This window comes from Hippopotamus amphibius, chromosome 4 (assembly GCF_030028045.1).
Source record: "Hippopotamus amphibius kiboko isolate mHipAmp2 chromosome 4, mHipAmp2.hap2, whole genome shotgun sequence".
NCBI lineage: Eukaryota > Metazoa > Chordata > Mammalia > Artiodactyla > Hippopotamidae > Hippopotamus > Hippopotamus amphibius.
In genome coordinates, this window is record NC_080189.1 from 1,206,203 (window position 1) to 1,226,754 (window position 20,552).

At 62.9% G+C, this 20,552-nt stretch overlaps 1 protein-coding gene across 6 annotated transcripts in view; it reads right to left on the reverse strand.

Moving 5' to 3' along the window:
- Nucleotides 1–1,883: 1,883 nt before the first annotated feature.
- DNAJB6 (DnaJ heat shock protein family (Hsp40) member B6) overlaps nucleotides 1,884–20,552 on the reverse strand; it is a 58,524-nt gene continuing 39,855 nt past the window's right edge. For 5 of the 6 annotated variants that reach the window (XM_057731008.1, XM_057731009.1, XM_057731010.1 and 2 more), the window contains one exon: nucleotides 6,741–7,045. In XM_057731008.1, the coding sequence (XP_057586991.1) occupies nucleotides 6,741–7,045 (305 nt within the window). Of the gene's footprint in view, nucleotides 3,111–6,740; nucleotides 7,046–20,552 lie in introns of those variants that run through there. The other variant, XM_057731013.1, reaches the window with a different exon arrangement.

A 20,552-nucleotide genomic window follows, 5' to 3' on the forward strand; every position in this document is an offset into this window, starting at 1 on the left:
GCCGGGGGCCTGGCGAGGGGAGGCGGGCAGTGGGTCCCGTGCATCTTCTGGACGCGCCAGGCCTTAACCCGACCCGGGGCGGCCCCGGGGGTGGTGGGGAGAGTCCCAAGGGCACCCCCTCTCCGGGTGGGTGAAAGGCCTCCGGGCAGCCCGGGCCTCTGCTCGCCATGTGGGTGGCATGCCCGCTGCACGCCAGAAGGGCAGGGACCGCCCGGGAGTCACCTGCGGAGGACACCCGGCCACCTCACCTGGACGGCCTGCGATCCCAGCAGTCTGTGCCCAGGTCCCAGGCCAGGCGCACACAGCGGGCTCCGCGGAGGCCCAGAGGCTCTTCAGGGAGGAGGGCCGGGCAGACTGACCTCGGGTGTAACAAACACACCCAGCTCTCCAGAACCCAGTCTGGTCTCCACACGCCAAGTGGGGGAAGGGCCCGCCATGGGCCGCCACCCGCCCTCCCGGGCGCCTGGAGCCAGGACCATCTGCGGGGCTACCCCACCGGGCCCTTCCCAACCCTCGGCCCCCGCGCCCTGGGGCCGCGCCTCCTCTGCGCAGTGGAGCTGCCTGCTCTCCTGGCCGAGAGGCGCACTGTCTCTTGCGCCCGGGTGGGCCGCGGCCCCCCGGGAACTCCTGTGCTCGGAGCTGCCCAGCTGCTCGGCACCGGGGGCAGGGTCTCTGCCCCGACTTGGCACAGAAACTCCCCAGAAGCAACCAGGGGTGACCAGGACCACCGGCGAGGGCAGAGATGTGTCCTGGATTCTGAGCCCGGTGAATCCTAGGTCTCCCCTCTGTCAAACGGCCTTCAAAATAAAGCCTCATTTTGGCAAAGGTGAAAGAAAAAAATCAGGCGTGATTACTGTTACATGGTCCCACTTTTCTAAGGCTCCAAACAACAGTTTGGAAGCGTGTCCTCGTGGGTGGTGCCCCCTCATTTTCCTGGTTCAACACGGTCCCTTTGCCTGGGGACACACAGGACCCACGAGCTGCTAGCGCCATGCCCTGAGAAGGTGACGCCCTGCAAGAGGCACGTCTCTGTCTCCGCGCGTGTTTCCGGGAGGTGTGCAGCTCTTAACCCTCCTAACACGGGGGGAGGGCGGCTCTGGCCCCGGACGGCCTCCTGGGGTTTGCTCCGTTGGAGGCTGGGCCCCGACCCCTCCGGTCCCTCCTGATCCCCTTCCTCCTCTGCAGCCCGGAATACCTCCAGGTGGCACCCGGGCCCTCGCGGCAGGCACAGTGGAGGGGCTCCGGCCCTCTCCAGCGCAGGCTCCCACCCACGGGCTCGTTCGGTTCTGCCCCCTCCCCTCCCCCGTGAAGCGGACCCGCCTGTGGGCCTGGCCACAGGAAGGGGCACAGCGGCGTGCACTCAGAAGCCACCGGAACGACAGTGTCGTGTGAAGATGGACGCAGGGGCCAGCAGCTTGAGGACCCCCGGGGCGCAGACCTCTCACACGGACAGTGTGCTGCCCCGGGTGACAGGCCTCGAGGGTGCGAACCGCCCTCACGCTGGGCCCTCTCCCTGGCCCCCGTAGCGGGGAAGCTCTGAGCTGAGCCACAGGCAGAGCCACACGTGGGGGTCCTCGCGGGAGAGGCTCCAGCTCCTAGAAGAGACCCTCCCCTCGTGGCCCCTGGACACGACCACGTCCTCGGCCAGGACGGAGTCCGGAGGGAGGCCCCGCCCGTCTCCGGGCTGCCCACGGCGTCAGCAGGGCCGCTGGTTTCACGTCATGCCTTCGGTGGGGACGTCATCTTTAAAATCTCCACCCTACAGTAATGCATCTCAGAATCCAGACTGCTACCCCCAAAATATCACTTGATTTCTCATTACTGAAATGACAGAGAATTCTTTTTAATTACCAACAACTGATGTGCATGAACGATGGCACGTGTCAGTCAGTAACGCTTAGAGTTTATTTGTGTGGGCAGCACTTGAAATCTGTTACGCTTTCATGGTTACACTTTCCACACGAAGCATCAAACACCCATCTGCTCCTCGCTCAAGAGTCCACACCCCCTCCCACCACAGCCAAGTACACGGAGCGAACTGCAGTCACCCGGACACCACACGCATCACACTCGCGCCTGGAGCCCAAGACCGTGGCGCACCCACGAGGGCTGTGCCCCCAGCACCCGGCTCCCCACGCTGCGGGGTGGAAGCTGCTGGCATTTGAAAACCCCGTCGAAGCTTTTCACAGTGCCCTCGGTACCCGGGGGCAAAGGGAGACACGGGAGGTGCGGGCGTGAGAGGAGGGGCCCTGACAGCGGGCAGGGAGTGGGGCGAGGAGGCCTGCGGGACGCTGGGAGACCCCCGCCCAAGGGAAGCGATTCTCCGGAAGGAGCTCAGTGCACAGTGCACGTGCTCAGTACCCGATGAGCTAGTGCCTGATGGGCTGTGTGTGGGAGGAGCGTGTGTGTCCCCAGCCGGACCGCACACCAGGAGCTGGAGGTGCTGTCACGGAACAGGATTTTGCAGAGTCCTGTGTCGCTGCCTAAACAACTATGGGTCCAAGAAAAGGCGGGCTACGTGAAGCTGGATGTGGACTACTCGGAGAGGGTCAGAATTAAAACCACACACGCGAGGGGGACGCCACACCTCGGCAGCAGGGTCATCGTGAAGGTCTGGCTCCCTGAAACTGAAGCAGAGGTCGCCCGGGGCCAGGCGTCCCCCTCACGTCACGCTGTGCCTAAGAGTCTAGGTTCACACACGCAGCGGCAGGAGGAGAGGAAGTCGTGTTGCGGGCGTGGGCGCGCCGCAGGGCCCGTCGCGCGGCTGAAGCTGCCGGCGTCTCCGTGCGTGCAGGCTGGGGGCGCGGGGGGGGCCTGGGCCACCGGGGGGCACGCGCGGGCGCACCGCCGGAGACGCAGGGATGGCTCCGCGTTCCCGCCACCACCCCCACCCAGGCCCTGACGGATGCGCCCGCAGCGTCCCCAGCGCCGGGCAGGTGAGGTCTCGGGAGGGTGGAGAAGCAGGTGCGCCCCTAAGGCGTGTGTGCGGCCCCGCGGCCGGGCGCCCGCTGCTCCGCCGCGTCCCATCTAGGGGTGCCCCTTGGTCGACTTCTTCTTCTTCGACTCCTCTCTCTGCTTCTGCTTCTTCCTCTTGCCACCTTCTTTGAATCCTAAGAAAACAGGCGTGTGAAACACTGCAGAGGAGCAGCGGTGGCCCCACGAAGCTCTAAACATCCCCCCACCCCGGTTAAAAACACAAGCCCCACGATCAAGGTACGTGTCCTCACTCCTACCTGCTCCGTATCTGAAGCTCAACGAAAGCAGGACCTCATGTAACACTTCACCATGAAAACCTCTAACACGATCCGAAGAGCATCCCAGCCCCGCAGAGGCCGTGGGCTCACCCTCCACCCGCCGGCAGCCGCCCGCCCGTCTGTCCCCACGACCCGGTCCCGGGGCACCTGGAGCCGGGGCGGGCGGGCTCTGCCTCAGGGGACGGGCCCCCCCGGGGCCCCCTCTGCAGGGAGAAGCCCACGTGTTACGGGGTCCGGGGCTCACCTAAGGCCCCCACGCCGACCTCTTGCCCTGTGCCGCGTGCTCGCCCGAAGCCAGGGGGAAAGAGGCGGGTGGGAGCGGCCCACCCTCCTGAGACTCTGTCTAAAGAGCCAGAAGAGCGCGGGGTCACTTCTGCAGAACCGGCTCAGGGCCCCGCGCGGCACGCGTCCACACAGGCGTGGTGGAGGAGCCGGATGTTGGACCTGAGCAACGAGAGCTCCTCCCGCGTGGCCTGCTGGGAACCAGGCCAGGCTCACGGCGGGCCTGTGACCTGACGCACGGGGGGCCCCTGAGCCCGCTGAGACGATCCCCTGAGAGCAGCCTCGCGATTCTGAATCACCAGGCAGGCGCCGGCTCAGAGCACGACCTGCAGACGGCACCCAGGCACAGGCTCCTCACCGCACGCGGGCCCACCGGGAGGCCCCTTCTCACAGAACTGCCGCCCGGGGGGCCGGGTCCCGGGGTCGGGTAGAGGGCCGCCAGCCGCCAGCCGGGCGCTGACCGCAGCGCCCGTCTGCGGGGGGAGCTGGGGACACACACGGGCCTCCGGCAGCACGCGGCTGCAGGGGCCCGCCCGCCCCACCAGCCTCGCCCGCGCCGGCGGCATCTGCGCGCAGGGGCGCGAGGCCCTCGGGAGGGCGGCGGGGACGGCCCGGCCTGCCCAGCGGGCTCAGCCCCCGCACCGCGGGCCGGAGGCCGGCAGAGAGGCGGGCTGTCGGCCACGCAGGCGCGGCCCCACCCCGGCCCCGGCGGGAAACCCCGGCCCCGCGCACAGGGCAGAGCTGCGGCGTGCAGGGCCGCACGGCACTCTCACCCGCGGCCTCCCCTGGCGCGGAGGAGCTCCTCTCCAGCAGCCGCGCGCTCCTGGCGGGCCTCCCGTGCGCGTGGCACCCGTCGACGGGAAGCACGGAGCCCTCCTCCACGCCCCGCCGTCCGATCCACGGGCTGCGAGAGGCGTGTGACGCGTGCCCCGGGGTAAGCCGGGCGGGGGCCGCGCGCCGGCGGGGGAGCGACCCGGGGAAGGCCCGCGAGCGGGGCCGCCGGGCCGCGCGCCGAGCCCCCCCGCCCCCCTCACACCCGCCGAGGCGCCCTCGGCCGAAGCCCGACCCTCCACCGCGGGGCCGCGCCCTCGAGGCGGGAGAGCCCCGCGGCAGCACGCACGCCGCCTCCTGAGGACGCAGAGCGGGGCGCGCGGCAGCTCCCCCTGAGTCGGGACTCGCCCCGAGCCCCCGGGCGCGCCTCGGCCGCTGGTCCCGGGGACGCCGGCTCCTCCCCACACGCCCCTAAGAAGACGGCCCGAGACGTGGCCGCCTGGCGAGAAGGCACCCCGGGACCCTCCGGGCCGCGCAGGAGGCGCCCGCCGCGGGGCAGCTGTGGCGGCGGGGCCCGGCGGGTGCCCGTCGCTCTGCCGCCTGCAGGCGCCGACCCGCTGGGCACCTAGCTTTGCCCTGTCACCCCAGAGACCTTTCTCACGGTCCCCGTTTCTGGAATCTACCTTCGGGGCAACCCTGTCATCTCTCGATAAGAAGTCAAACGCGCTCCCTACAGTCAGGTAAAAGTCACATCGGTAATTCTCTGCGGATTTCACTCTGACACTGTCTTGAAGGCCTCATACCTTGATTTAAAAGAAGGAAACAGACGACAAAAAAACAGAGGTGGACTCAGCAGCGCCCCGCCCCCGCCGGGCCGAGCTCTGGCCGCAGTCCGGGGCAGGGGGCAGGGGACAAGGGCAGGGGGCCGGGGGCACGGGTCAGGGGGCAGGGGGCAGGGGACGGGGACAAGGGCAGGGGACGGGGGGCAGGGGACCGGGGGCCGGGCCCGGCAACAACGCGAGGCCGGCACGTGTCGCGTGTGCAGGGCGCGAGTCCACAGCGTCCCCGCCTGAAAACACCTGGGAGGGACCTGACAGTAAAAAGTGACAAAGCACAAGATTGCAGAACGTCTCCCTGAAGCACCGCCAGCAGCGGCCGCCCTCCTGCCGCCCGCAGGCCGGGCCTCTGGTGCCTGGAGGTGGCACAGGCCTCACAGGGCGCGGCGAGAGGTGCGCAGGGCAGCGCGGACAGCATGAGCCCGCACGCCTCCCTCTCGGGAACCGGGATGTTCCCACCCAGCCCAGACACCCAGGTGTACACCATCCTCCCCACCCAAGGGACGGCCGGTTAAGTCCCTGTTCACACGGCCTCTGTTCAGGGAACGGAATCTACAACCCTGCCCTCGCCAAGTGCAGCCTGCGCGCTGGAGGGCACAGTGCCGCCCGGGAAGACGTCCACACGCCCACTCGAGACCGAACAAGTGTTTTCTGAATTCTCACAGCCCTTCCAATCGCCTCTACTTTGCACGCAATTGCCCAGGAAAGGGCTAACGTTCCCGGACGGCCACCCGCCTTGCTGGCACTGCTCCCTGCCAGCCCGTGCCTGGTCCACGCAGTCCTGCGGGCTCTGCGCCCTGGCTCGGCGCCCAGGACACCCACCTCCAGGTGTCCTCCTCAGCACCCCAGCACACACCCTGCTCCCCGCGAGGAGGCCCAGAAGGGGCTTGAAGGGACGGAGGTCCCCACAGCAAGTTCTGGGAGAAGAGAGGGACAGACCTCAGCCTTTCCATTCCCCGCACAGACGGTGCTGTCTTGCCCTGGGTTCACGGAATTAACCTCGCAACGTACACGGAGACGTCACCCTGACACGGGACCAAGGACGCAGCTCCTCCCCCACCATGGCACCCGCTGCGGTCACTGGCGGCGTGAGGGCTGAGAGCCGAGATGGACACGACCGCTTCAGGCCGACGGGTAACTCGGACCAGATTCACATCAGCCTTTACGCAGCCAGGGTCCAGCCTGCACGCGCCGCACGCCGTCAGAGCCAACACAGAACCTTCCACGGGGACTGTGGTTCCAAGAGCTCTCTAAGCAGTTACGGGGGAAGAAGCTGGAAGAGGGCAGAGCTGGGGCCTGGAGGCGGCAGACCCTCCCTGGGAGGAGGCCGGGTCAGCCCCCGTCCACCCGACCACGGGACGCTGGGGGCGGCTGTGAGCTTGTGCCTGTAACTCAGGGAGCAGGGCTGAGGCGTAGGGCCCCCACGGAGAGGCCAGGCGGGCGTCCTTCTGCAGGACCAGACCCCCAGCGGGAAGTTGAAAGTTACACCAAGGGGCTCTTCAGGTAGAAGCAGCACCCGTCAGCTTCTGCCCAAGACAACACACCACATGCTGTGCTGGAGACTGGCACCCGCTTTAATGTGGGCTCCGCCCGCCCGTCAGGCCAGGACGCAGCAGCACAGGCTCCACCTCTGTCCTCGCGGGCCCCGGGAGGCGGCCCCGCGGGGCGCGGACCCCTCTTGCACACCTGCGGAGAACGCAGCCGGAGGCTCCCAGCTGCCGCCGGCCCGGTGGCGGCCTGGCTCGTCCTCGTCCTCACCCATGGGGTGGGGTGCGTGTCTGGGCAGGGAGGCTGGCCGGTGCGACCTCAGCGCGCGGGCACTGGTGCTGGCAGGCTGGGCGGGCAGCGCGTCCTGGCCTCGTCGCCGGCACTCCTCCGCCAAGGCGTCCTCGTCGGCCACACCTGAAAGCACAGGATGGAGACGAGCGTGAGCCGCGTGGCGGAAGGGCTCGCGGGTCCTCCGTGTTCCTGGAGCAGAAGGAGGAGGCCTTCATCGCCTGTCACCCTCGTCTAGTGGGGTCTGAGCTGCATCTTCCGAGAGGAGAGAGGAACAGGGTGACGCGACGGCAGCAGCCCCCCAACCCCACGCATCCTGGAACCACAGCGTCCCTCCCGGGGCTGAGGGTGGGGCCCCCTGCCACAGACGCACCATCAGAATCTGCACAAGGGTATCGACCGGGAGGCGACGGCGGGGGCCCGGCCGATGGGCAGCTGTAATTCCAGGAGCTGCTGGGATGGCGGGGCGGCCACCCCGCCAGCGCGTGCCAGAGCACGGCCGGAGCTGAGCCGAGGACCTGCCCGCACGGTCACCTGTCACACCTGTCACACAGCCACGCGCATTCCTCATCACTCTCACGGCTGCGTTCTCAGTGGTCTTTGAAAAACGGAAAGAAGTTTTGCACGTTAGGTGGGGACGAGCGATAAAGAAGACAAATGATAACAGCCACCAAACGGCCTCAAATCTCACTCCGTCACGCGGACGGTATGTCAGGGCCAGGCTCAGGGTCAGGGTCAGGGTCAGCTTAGGGTCAAGTCCAGTAACAACACGCAAGAGGACCCACCTGAGGGAACAGCGATGCCAGGTGGCAGCCCTCCTGTGCCTCAACAACCCTGCTCCCTGGAGGGATGTCCAGGGCGCAGGCCGCTGAGCGCCAAGCGCGCGACGGCCAGTGTGAGCGGAGGCGCTCACCCACACGAGGGCACAGCCCAGGGTTCTACCCCTGGCGGACCCTCCCTCCAGTCCTGCTGGCCCCCAGCCAATGTGGAGGATGTGAACAGAGATGCTCCCGGAATGAAATGTGTATTCAAAGACCTGCTCTGGGGACTTCCCTGGTGGCGCAGTGGTTAAGAACCCGCCTGCCAATGCAGGGGACACGGGTTGGATCCCTGGCCCAGGAAGATCCCACATGCCACGGAGCAACTAAGCCCGTGCGCCACAACTACCGAGCCTGTGCTCTAGAGCCCGCGAGCCACAACTATCGAGCCCGTGTGCCGCAGCTACTGAAGCCCACGTGCCTAGAGCCCGCCCACCGCAACAAAGAGTAGCCCCTGCTCACCGCAACTAGAGAACACCCATGTGCAGCAACGAAGACCCAACACAGCCAATAAATCAATCAATAAATAACTTTTATTTAAAAAAAAAAAAAGACCTCTTTCAGGGGGTTTCACGGTTACAATCATTTCTGCACCATTCAAGGGTCCCCGCACACCAGGCCGAGTGCTGGGAGGAGGCACAGGGCTCCCCTCGGTCTCCTCCAGACGCCGGAGCCCAAGCACTGGCCCCGACCCGCACACCACACCTCCACATCACAGAGAAATTCATTCCCAATAAGCGCTGAGACCTGGGGCAGCCCACGACCCGGGCTCCCTAAATTCAGTCTCACGCTCCCCGGGAGGGGCTGTGCCCTGGAAAGGCTCTGCCCAGCACAGCCCGGCCCACACGTCCCCGCTCTCCAGCAAGAGACACGCACACCGTTTGTGGGGGAGCCGTCTCACCACGCGGGCGTTGCAGCAGGGAAGGAGCGCCTGGTGGTCAGCACACGTGGCCTTGGCCACCGTCACGTCAGATGCCCCACCCCAGCAGCCCCGAGGACCCTGGCCACCCCCACAGCAGCTGCTCAGACTCAACCCGACGGGTGAGCTGAGGACGCAGGCCCCGGGCGGCCGTCACGCCCGCTCCCGCCCCAAGAACAGGGCCGCCTCTCTTCCACTGTGCCCGCTGGGGGAGGCCGTCAGGCACCGAGTGGACACAGCCTGCACACGTGAACAGAGCGCTCCCGGAACACGCGCGTGTGCAGGAGGACAGTGTGTGCGCGGATGAGCCCGGGGCAGGGAGCACGCAGGGGCCGTCTCACCCCTGGGGGTCTGCGGGATCTGACCCCCAAACACACAAAGCCCTCCCAAGGGAGCGGGCCCCACGCGGCTCATAAACCACCGTCACAGCAACTTGACCCCCAAATCCGCACTGGACGTGGCCCGTGGGGGACGGTGGGCAGCCCGCCACGGCCGCAGCGTCTGCAGGCCCCTGGCCCCTGCGGCTGGGGAGCTCGGCGCCCAGCGACCCCCAGGCACCCGCTCCACTTCCCTCAACCTGGGAAGGAAGAGGCTGGGCCGCGGGCCGCCCGGGAGCGCCGCGGTCCCCTCCCCCACCTGCAAGGCACCACCACTCCGGTGACTTGGAAGTGATTTTAAGGATGACACCTCGCCAACAGGTGCAGCCTGCACATCCCAGGTGCTGGACAGCACACATCAGTGTGTCCACTCTCAGCAGCTGCATGACCACGACAGCCTTGCACGTGGCATGGGCGGGTGTCCCCAGGGTGCCCGGGCGTCCCGGGGACTGACCTGCCACTGTGTCACTCACCTCAGGTCCCCTCAGGCCTGCTGGGTCCCTGAGCGCTGTTCAGGAAAGAGATGGTGCTTCTTCCCCCGTCCCACTCAGGGAACCCCCTCTGCACGACCGCGTGGCCGCGGCCACGGACGAGACTTACCTGCCACGGCAGGCACGGGGAGGGGGCCCACCACGTGCGGCGCACAGGGCCCGGCAGCCTGCGCTGCTCTGGGATAGTCTCCAGTGATGCCAGCACACAGGCGGGGGCCACCACAGGACCCACGGCCGCTCAGCGCGCCCCCCGAGCTGGGCTATCTCCCTGGGCCCGGACGCACGCGCTGCCCCGTCCCCAGCCCAACGCGGGGCCGCTGTGCACACCCTGCACCTGCTGCCTGCTTAGAGGGTGGAACGGTCCCTGAGACGTCACGCCTGAGGTTCTGAGAACAGGTCCCAGCACGCGGCACAGAACACACTCCAGGTTGAGGCCTGGCGACCGCCCCGAAGACCAGGACCCGCGTGGTGAGGGCAGGGACACTCGGGTCTGGGGTCCACCGGGCGTCCAGAAGGCGGTCTGACCTCCGACCGAGGCCGGGTGTGCCTTCAGGGCTGCAGCAGCCCAGGGATGACACACGCGCGTGCCCGGGTGTAGACCCTCCTCCCCACAGCCGGCTCTGGCCAAGGGCCCGGGCTGACCCGTGCAGCCCTCTGGCCCTCCTCCCGGGCAGATCCTAGCACTCTCCCACTCCCGGCCCCGCCTCCGTGCAGCCCCCTCCCGGCAGGCCCGGCCGCCTGGTCTCTGCACCAGGGACCGTCCAGGGACGGACGGGGAGGCCGTGGTGAGAGCCGGGCTCTTGGGCTTGGCCTCCGAGGTGAGCCCGAGAAGCTGTCCCACAGGCCGGCCCTGGGGACACGGCCAACCTCTGTGTACCCCCCGCCCCTCCGGAGGCCAGGGGTCCAGAGCAGGATGATCACATCACTGACCCCACAAGGTTCCCCAGGAAACTGTCGCGTCTCAAACACCAGGCAAAGGATCTGGGGAGAGAGCGAGTGTTCCCGCCAGGTACTTTCCGGGAGGAATCCCTCAACCTGTGTGCATTCAAGCGCTCGTTTTGAACCAACGGTGTGACACGCAGGATGACACCAGGCGCTGACAGAGCTGTGCAGAAGGCCACCATCCTGAGAGCACAACCAGCGGTGGTGGACACAGGCCCACGTGTCGGAGAAGAGCTGCTGCTGGTGTGAGCACGGCGACCACCGGTCACTCCCATCGCTTCAGGGGTTCTCACGCTCCCCCCCCCCGCCCCGCCCTCCCCGCGCGCTGGCGGCCCCGGGCTGCGCCCGCACGGGGACGGGGTCTGAGTGAAGCAGGCCGTGCTGCTCACTGCCCGCCGTGGCGTCTGAGCAGGAGGCACGAGACAGCAGCCGTGCACAGGCCAGCCCGTCCTGACCCTGGCCCCAGCTGCCCTCTCAGACCCAACGCCGGCCTCTCCCGGGTCCCTGTGTGCTGCAGCCTGGCTGGCCTCACCGCTGCAAGACACAGAGGCAGAGGTCGGTGCAGGGTCCCCAGCGACTGTCCTGTGCACCCCAAGTCCCAGCTCGGCACCACTGCCCCCGAGACGCCCCTTGGGGCTGTTCAAGGGCAGGTCCGTCCGGAGCAGAGGTGGCTCTGCCTCCAGGGCAGACGGGGCCGCGGGCTGCCGGTACCCCACCCTTCCCCACTCTGCACCTCGGTGGAGGGCAAGCAGCCCCCGGACCCTCGGAGCCGCGCCGGGTCTCGTGGGAGGACTCGGGGCCCGAGGGAGGCCGTGAGAACGGTGCTACGACGAGGAAGCCCCAAGCCAGGCGTCTGCTGCTACCCTGTCGCCAGAGTGGCCGTGTCGGGGAGGCCAGGGGCCGGGGCCAGGCAACTCGCGACAGGGAACCACCAGGCCTCTCCTTGAGGAGGGGCAGCCCCAGGACCTCCCACCCCTGCAGGTGCGGGCAGGGCTGCCCTCCAGCCCCCAGCAAAGCACCCGGGGCTGCGGGACACAGCCAGCTCCTCTCCGGCCACGCCTGAGGCAGCGGAGATGCCTGGAGCCTCAGGGCGCCACAGGGCAGCCGGGCCGCGGGCAAGGGGAGCCTGGGTGCAGAGAAGGACGAGGTGGCCCGTCCTCTGAGGCTCAGCTGCCCTGGCTAAGCACCTGGGGTCCTGATTTCAGATGGCAGGAAGGAGGGACACACGCCCTGGCCCAGCTCCGCCCCAGTGTCAGAGGTTGGGCTGTGAGTCCAGCTGCACGAGGAGGCGTCGCCGCCCCCAGGCCCGCTGGCAAAGCAACTCCTGAGCCTGTGGTTCCCGATGCAGAGAGGAGGTTCCCGGCTGGTATCCAGCACGGCAGGTGCTGCCAGGAGGCCCACAGAGGCTCTCCTCGGCGAGAAGCTCTTCCCTAAAGACAGGATCCCTCCGAAACCTCCACGACAGCCCGGGTGCCCCCACGCCCGAAAACACCTGCGTCAAAACTCCTCCACTTGAAATGAGCAGCCTTGGGCTATGGGATGCCCCGTGGCCGACCTCAGCGCCAGCCGGCGCCCGCTCTCGGGGCCCGCGGCCAGAGCAGCGGAGGGCAGCTCTCCCCCCAGCGGGGTCCCGCAGAGCGCGCGGGACCCCACACGCCTGTGACGGCCCCCGGCCCTGGTGTGGATGGTCCGACGACGGGGGTGGGCGTCCCAGGACTGGCTCTTCTCTGAACAAAAACCACCTCCAGAAAAAGCACGCTGCCTGCAGCCAAGGGTCACGGGACGCAAAGTGCCAGCACCGAGCTGAGGCTTTGAGGTGCTGCCTCAGGGGAGGCAACGCCGCCGTTCAGCACCTGTGAAGGAAAGGAGGACGCGCCCCCCCTTGCGAGCAGACAAGGCCCCCCTGCGGGCCACCCGCAGCCCCTCTGCGGCAGACCTGCTACCAACGAGCCTGTCACCGCAACGCAACAAACGTCCTCAAGAATCCCCACGATGCCTCGCGGTGTAACCTAAAATCCCAGGGCTTAAAACCAAAAAGTGGTGACCACCACGCCCCTCGCTTCCCCCACACCCCAACGTCACTCTTTCTGAAAGCCAGCCACATGTTGGGCTTCTTTCTACAGCCTTTTCCAAACTTTCCATGCTATTCTGTTGATTACTAAAACATTCCTCTTCTATGGCAATCCACCACTAACCGTTTCAACAACTGACTGTATAAAGGCACAACACACTACTCGAAGAAAAATAAGCAAGGCACATCCAATTCTATAACCCTCACAGAACTTACTGTTTTGGTATAATTTCTGCCGGCCTCTCCCTGTGCCGGCAGAAACCAACTACTAATGCGTATGAATCACCGACAGTTCACACGGCTTAGAGTTCACGCATCCTTTTCACTTGGGAAAGGAAACATACACTAGAAAGCATCTTGCCCTGTGGCAAGTTAGGCAGACTTTCACCACAAACCTCGACCTGCCAGCACTGCCCCCGCCAAAGCTCACGGAGGTCACCGAGGAGCTATGAGAGGAATGTCCCAGCAGCTGTCCCACGCGCACCACCACCACCCCAAATGCTTCGCGTCTTCCCCAAATGGAGTCCGAACACAGCGCAGGAATCTGGATGATAGCATGCAAATGAGAGCAAACATCCTTATAGGAAAACAGCATCCCTTTCTTCCAAATATGCACAACTCGGCAGACCTGGGTGCTGGCTGCTCTCTCCCTTTCTTTTTTGGAGGGGGTGGGGGCGGGGGTGAGCCCCACCCTTGCTCAGAGGATGCATAGCACTGACTCAGACATCCAAAAATGCATCCCTGGCCCAAAAGAAAATTCAAATACTGAGGGCCTGGGATGTGCCCGGCACACGGGATGCTGCCTGTTCCCACGGGGCTCAGCGCTGGACACACACACACACAGAAACCACGACACGGGTCAGCGGCCAGAGGGCGCAGAGACAAAGGCGGGGGCGGAGGCGAGGAGGAGCAGGCCTGCGGTTCCCGGGTCCCCAGGACGGGGAGGAACGCGAGGCACAGAGGCAGGCCGGGCGACCGGGGGAGGCGGGTGTGACCCACGGGCCAGGGGACAGAAAGCACCGCACGCGGCCAAGTCTAAAGAGCCCCGTAAGCGCGTCTAAGGAGGGGAGCGACCTGACCCTTGCTGCCAGACCGAGGCACGTGACACGGACTGAGAAGGCGGTCACGTGAAGGGGGCCCAGGCCCTGGCAGGGAGGTGGGTGGTGGTGCTGGCAGCAGTGGTGCGGTGCAGACACGGGAGGAACGCGGACTGAGGGTAGAGGTCAAGGAGGACACAGCAGGAATTCTCCTGTCCGAGCCCCTCTGAACTCCAGGTGAAGTCATGCCCGGAACCCACACGAAGGGTCAAAAGCTGCCCCCAGGCCCCGGTGGGGTGGCCTCTCCACCAGCCCCGCAGCCTCATGCCAGAGGACCAGCCCGTGAGCCTGCCCTGAGGCACCAGGGCAGCAGGGGCGGGGGGGGGGGGGGGGGGGGGGGGCAGGTCCTGAGCAAAGGCTGCCTCCAGGCACGTCCCGTGTCCCGTGTCTCCGGGGAAAGCGCACGCGGCACAGCACCCCGGGGCGACGAGCAGGGCCGGCTCGGGAGGACGGGGCCCCCACGCCTCACGCGAGAAAAGGGACGGCGTCACAGCGCTGGCCAACAGCGCCCGGAACGCGGGTCTGACCACCACGCAGCCCCGGGGGTTGACAAACATCAGATGGAAACCCAGGAAGACAAGGCACCGTCGGGGCGCCCGCCACCCCCGCCAGGCGGCGCTGGCTCTGTCCCAGGTGCCCCGGCCGCTCCCCGGCCGGTCCCTCCGCTCTCAGGTAGGGGCCGCGGGTCAGGTCCCAGCACCTGCCCTCGCTGGCTGCCCCGAGGCGCTGCGGAGCCCCACGCACGCAGGGAGGCCGCAGAGGGGTGGGAGCCCGGCCCCCGCGGCCCCTTCTCCCGCAGTCAGGGCAGAGTAACAGAGCAACCCCCCTCCCCTGATGCGAACGGGGCGGCCCGAGGGTCCCGAGCACCGCTTGTGGGACACGGGCCGGCCCTGCTTTCCTGCTCGGTCCTCACTCAGGCTGCAGGGACTGGACTGTGCGTCGGCAGCACGCCTCCACCGAGATGACCGAGGGCTGCTGAAACCAACCGCTGAAAGAAAGAAATCACCAAAGAGAAGGAACGTTCCAATTCTTCTGGGACCACATATTCACGAAATCTGACTTTTCTGAAAACGCTGTTTAACCGACATAAAAACCTCAGGATGAGTGACTCTAGTTTCTTCTCAACATTTACATGTTAAATACATATTTTTAACAACCCCGTTATGTATGTAAACTAAGCAGATTATGTGCCAAGGAACCGGCAGCTGTTTCATCAGGACACTGCACAGCGGACACCACAGTGACAGAGTGCGACCCGGGCCGAGACGAAGATCCGAAGGACGAGAGAGCGCAGGAGCCTTCAGCCGCCGCCTGCTGGGCGAGGGTTAGCAGACATTAACACTGGCAAGACACGGGAGAGAAAGTTGGGTGTCACAGACGAGCACATGACAACAGAAAAGGAAAAGCACTTTTATCAGAGCAGGCAAAGGGCTCGTCAACAACGATGTGACGGGCGCCTGTGAAACCAGCGAACAACAGCAGAAAACTGGGACACCCAAAACTCACCAAGAGCCACCAGGCTCCCCCTCATCCAGTAACCAGAAATGTGAATTTTAAAAACTGTTGGGACTCCCCTGGTGGCACAGTGGTTAAGAATCCTCCCTGCCAATGCACGGGACACGGGTTCGAGCCCTGGTCCAGGAAGAGCCCACATGCCGCGGGGCAACTAAGCCCGTGCGCCACAACTACTGAACCCATGCACCACAACTAATGAAGCCCACACGCCTAGAGCCTGTTCTCCGCAACAAGAGAAGCCACCGCAATGAGAAGCCCGCGCACCACCATGAAAAGTAGCCCCCCGCTTGCCACTAGAGAAAGCTCGTGCACAGCAACAAAGACCCAATACAGCCAACAAATAAACAGATAAACAAAAAAATTTTTAAATAAATTAGTTTTTAAAAGTTTAAAAATTTTAAAAGCAATGGCTAACGGACAGTACCCGCAAGCCCGTGAGGAACCCATTGCTGGCAGGCACGTGCTCTTTCTGGAGGGTAACGTGTGACTCACACACACCCTCCTCACCCCATCATTCAGCTCCTTCTAGGCACCTATGTCATGGAACGCCTCCTGCGAGAACACGCACCCCACGCAAACACCCCACCCGTTACGGGAACGGAAGAACGCCGACGCTTCACCGGGCTGCGTGAGAGCCTCCGGCCGGGTCTCGAGGGGCGCCTGCAGCCACAAGCACAGACGACGTGCCGCACGGCCGCCCCAGCCACACACAAGGTGACTGACCCCTACGGGACCACAGAAGCAACTGGAACCCAGCCCCTGCCTGGCAGGGGGCCAGCAGCCAGTTCCTGGCCTCCACGGGCACCTTCCCGCACGCTCCTCAACCACACGAGCACAGGACAACTGTGCACGGGGCCCCTCCAGTAGCCCGCGGGGAAGGGAGGCGGAGATGTGACAGGTGACCACCTCTCCTTCCCTTCCAGGTCTGGCCCCCGTGTCATCGCCCTGGCATCACGCCACCACACCCCCGAGCTCTGGCTTGGGGCTGACTGGCAGCGAGTGTCCCAATCTTAAGGGTGGACAGAGCAGCCTGGCAGCCCAGCTGGGGAGGCTCCGGGTGCCTCTGCCCTGCCGCTCACTGAGGGGGTAGTGGGGGGAAACGCTTCTCAAAAGTGGGAAGACGGCAGCAGGAAACGGTAACTCTGGCCTCAAAACAAATGCAAACCAGCGGGAGCGGGAGGTGAGGCCCACTGGACGGAGGGCTCACAGGAAGCTGGGGGCTGGCCTGCACTTGGACTGGTAGGGGTAGAGCCGCACCCTGTAGATGGTCCCCATCTCCCCACTTGCGCCATCACAGGGGTGTGTTTATCAACTCTGGTAAAGGCAAGATTTTAAGAGCTCCAGAAACATGTTTAATGAGAAGGAAACCCCACCTCATCCCATCTGTAAGTACAAATGCTTCTGAAGAGGTGAAATCATTTCGGGAATTTTCTGGCACAACCAGAAAAGAGGAGCTTCTGGGCGGGTGTCAGCGAACATTCCGAAGGTGGTGGGGGGCGGTCTCTGTATCCTGCAGCACGTGGCACGTCAAACGACGACGGACGACACCGACTCACACAGCTCGTGTGTCTTGACTATTTTAAGTTACTTCTCTTCCCCGCTGGCTCCTGCCCGACGCTGGCCATCCCAGTCAGAACTGGGTGCCCAGGGACACCGTGCTGCTGGTCAGCCACCCAGGCTTCCAGTGGACTCAGCTTGCGTGTGTGCGCGTGTGTGCCGGGTGTGCATCCATGGGACCCAGGGTATAACAGCTCGTCCACACGTGCGGACACTGGTACCTGGGATCCTGGTGAGGGAACTCTGCCTCCAAATTTAAGCTGGAAAATCAATGGAATTCCTGTTTAAAAACCCAGATCTACATGACTTTTTAGGGTTTTGGTACACACATTAAGAACCGTGCACTACCACATGACCCAGGAACCCCACTCCTGGGCACATACCTGGGTGAAACCATCATCTGAGAAGACACAGGCGCCCAGTGCCCAGCACAGCACTGCTCCCCACAGCCAGGTCACGGCAGCCACCTGAATGTGCATCGACAGAGGAGTGGATAAAGAGGATGTGGCGCATACAGACAGTGGAATACTGGCCATGTAAAGGAATGAAATAATTCCATCCGCAGCAACATGGACGGACCCAGAGAGGATCACACCAGTCAAGTCAGTCAGAGAAAGACAAACATCATATGATAATATCACTTATATGTGGAATCTAAAAAAAATGGGGTACAAATGAACTTATCTAACAAAACAGAAATAGAGTTACAGATGTAGAGAATAAACTTATGGTTAGCGGGGGGGGAGGGGCGGGTGATAAATTGGGGGACTGGGACTGACATATATACACCATTATATACAAAACAGACAACTAATAAAGGACCCAGTGTGTACCACAGGGAACTCTATACTCAATACTCTGTAATGGCCTATATGGGGGAAAAAATGTAAAAAAGAGTGGATACATGTATATGTATAAGTGATTCATTTTGCTGTACACCTGAAACTAACACAACATTGTAAATCAACTATACCTCAGTAAAAAACAAGAACAAAAAACTGTGTGCAAACAGAAATGTCCTGTACTGATCCTCAAAACAACCAATAACTCTCATTAAAAACAGAGGGCTTCCCTGGTGGCTCAGTGGTTAAGACTCCACCTTCCAATGCAGGAGACACCAGTTTGAGCGCTGGTCTGGGAAGATCCCACATGCTGTGGAGCAACTAAGCCAGTGCGCCACAGCTACTGAGCCTGTGCTTTAGAGCCCGCGAGCCACAACTACTGAGCCCACGTGCCACAATTACTGACGCCCATGTACCTAGAGCCTGTGCTCCACAAGAGAAGCCACTGCAATGAAAAGAAGCCCACACACCACAACAAAGAGTAACCCCTGCTCACAACTAGAGAAAGCCCACGTGCAGCAATGAAAACCCAACACAGCCAATAAATAAAAAATTAAAAAAAAAAAAAGCAAAGAAAAAAATGAGGAAAAGCCTAATATTAGTAAGTGCCTCAAGACTGTGGTCACACTGTGCTCAACCACTGTGACCACTGGGTGGAGGGACGGCCACTGGAACGTGTGGACAGCCCCTGCAAGGACCAGGGTCTGCCTACTACTTTAAGGAGGGCCTCAAACAGGTCACCTCTCCCTCCCAGCTCTGCTGCCTGTGGTGCCCTCACGCGCGTCCACACCCCGCCCGAGGGCACACACTGCTGTCCAGCTGAGCAAAGCCCCACGAGGGCAGGGCAACCCCTGCATCACACAGCAGGCAAACATGATCTTCTCCACAAACAGCGGGAGAACAGACGCAACGCTGCTTCTGCTACAGCACGCCCAGCTCCGAGGTCCCACAGCGAGCCCACCCCAGGACCCGCTCCAGATGAGATAAAAGACGTCCTGTTTCTCGTGATGTCCTATCGATGCCTTAACTGCCTTTCGGTACCAAGACAGGAGACGGGGGCGGGGGTGGGGAGAACGGCATGACACTGCTGTGCTCCCTTCAAGAATCAAACCCATCCCACTGGGACAGGAAAGGACAACTCGTCATACATGGTGGTTATCTCCTGGACTGTGAAATGCACCACCATCATCTACTGCTCGCTGGTCCAAAGAACAAAAAGCAGTATCATACACCAAGAGGCTCCCCCAGTTCTTCCACACCAGACCTGGTGCTACTCGGCACACTAGGACCGGGAGATGAGGTGCCGCGGCATTCACTGGGCAGCACTCCAGAGGCGCCGTGGGATGATTCACGCAGCAAACACCGAGGGGACGCCTCTTGTGCCACATGCTGGGGAGAAGCAGCAGAAAACAGGCAAACCCTGCCCTCGTGGTGTCTGTATTCCTATGGAGGCTGGACTTCAGAAAAGGAGGCTTTGTTCTCTGAACACCAGGGTAAGAGGGAGAAGGAGTACGTCTAGTCGTGGTTCCACACGAAGTGCAGAGCTCACCCGGGTCCAAAACCTCAGTCACCGCTTCCTCAGCAGCTTGGGAGGAGAGAACGACGGAGCACACGGAAGCAAGGCGCACAGACTCGCCCGAGCACCGACTCGCGGGCCTTCCAACGCCCAGCTCCACACTAACAAACGAGACTCTCCGAGGTCCCAGCCAGGTCTAGTCTTGGGAAATCGGGGATCACCAGGATTTCTAGATTTCCGACTGATAAAGAGCTGTTGTAACTTTTTCATCTCTGACCTTTTCAAGTACCAAAATGAACTGCCTAATTCACTCACCCAAAGAAAAGAAAAAAAAAAATCTGTCCTATCACTGGTCACACTCAGGACCAAGTCTCCATCTAATTAGCACGATTCAGCAGACTTGAGAGGAAGAGCAGATTCAAAGGTGCTGAGGGAAGAATCAAGTCACCCATGTGACCAGCTCTAAAAAACTTTTAAGGACGCAAGAAATGGTGACAAAGGAAGAATCTGAACACTTAAGCAAATGTTTCTAGACTTGCATTGTCAAACCACCCACTCTGAAAGGAATCAATCACCTTGCAAATGACTCAAAGGGAGGCAGTATTTTGTATCTCCGTTAAAAAAAAAAAGAAAAAAGGCCACTGGGTCATGTATTTCAACCCCCACTTAACCACACAATATCAACTGTTCAAAATCACGCGACAGTTTTGTGTTTGAAAACCTCCTGAAATGCTAACAGTGATTTCTGTCCTGTTATTGAACTTGCTGATGGCTAAGCAACAGCAGAGACAATCCAATTACAAATTAGTGTTGGATCCTCTAAAAATAGAAATACTTTCATGAGGTTATGCAGTCCTGAGAGGAGAAGCAGCAGCAGCCCTGCGGTGGCCAGCGGTGGGTGGGTGGGTGTGCAGCCGTGCTGGCGGGCAGGATCTCAGCTCCCCAGGGATTAAACCCAGGCCCTCAGCAGTGAGTAAGGCGTCCTAACCGCTGGACCACCAGGGAATTCCCGGGGCCGAGGACAGCTAGTGAGTACTCAAGCTGGAATCGTCAGGCTTTAGTAGACAACGAACAAAGGGAAAACTGCCTGGAAAGATGCTGTCCCACAGACAGTGTCCCTGGAGCTTCCCACATCTGCACTGAAGACCCCAGCGGACCAGGTAACACGGGTTAACAAGGGTGACTTCAGGGAGGTCTATGACTCTCTCTGCAAACGTCTACAAGATGCCCTTTGCCCTTTCTGGGCACCAGCCTGTCGGGGAAGCACAGTCCCCCTTGCAAAGGCATTCACGGCTACAGGAGGATTTCTTCTTTCATCAGAAAGCACAGGGGTGAACAAAGGCCCAGACCTGTGAGAGAAGTTAGATGCTGTTGTTCCGCGTCGCTCCTTCCGTGGTGATGCTACGGCGCTGGAAGCAGCAGCCTAACTGTCCACCGCTGCTGCGCAGCACAGCGGACTCCAGGCTGCAGGAGCCAACAGGCCCGCTT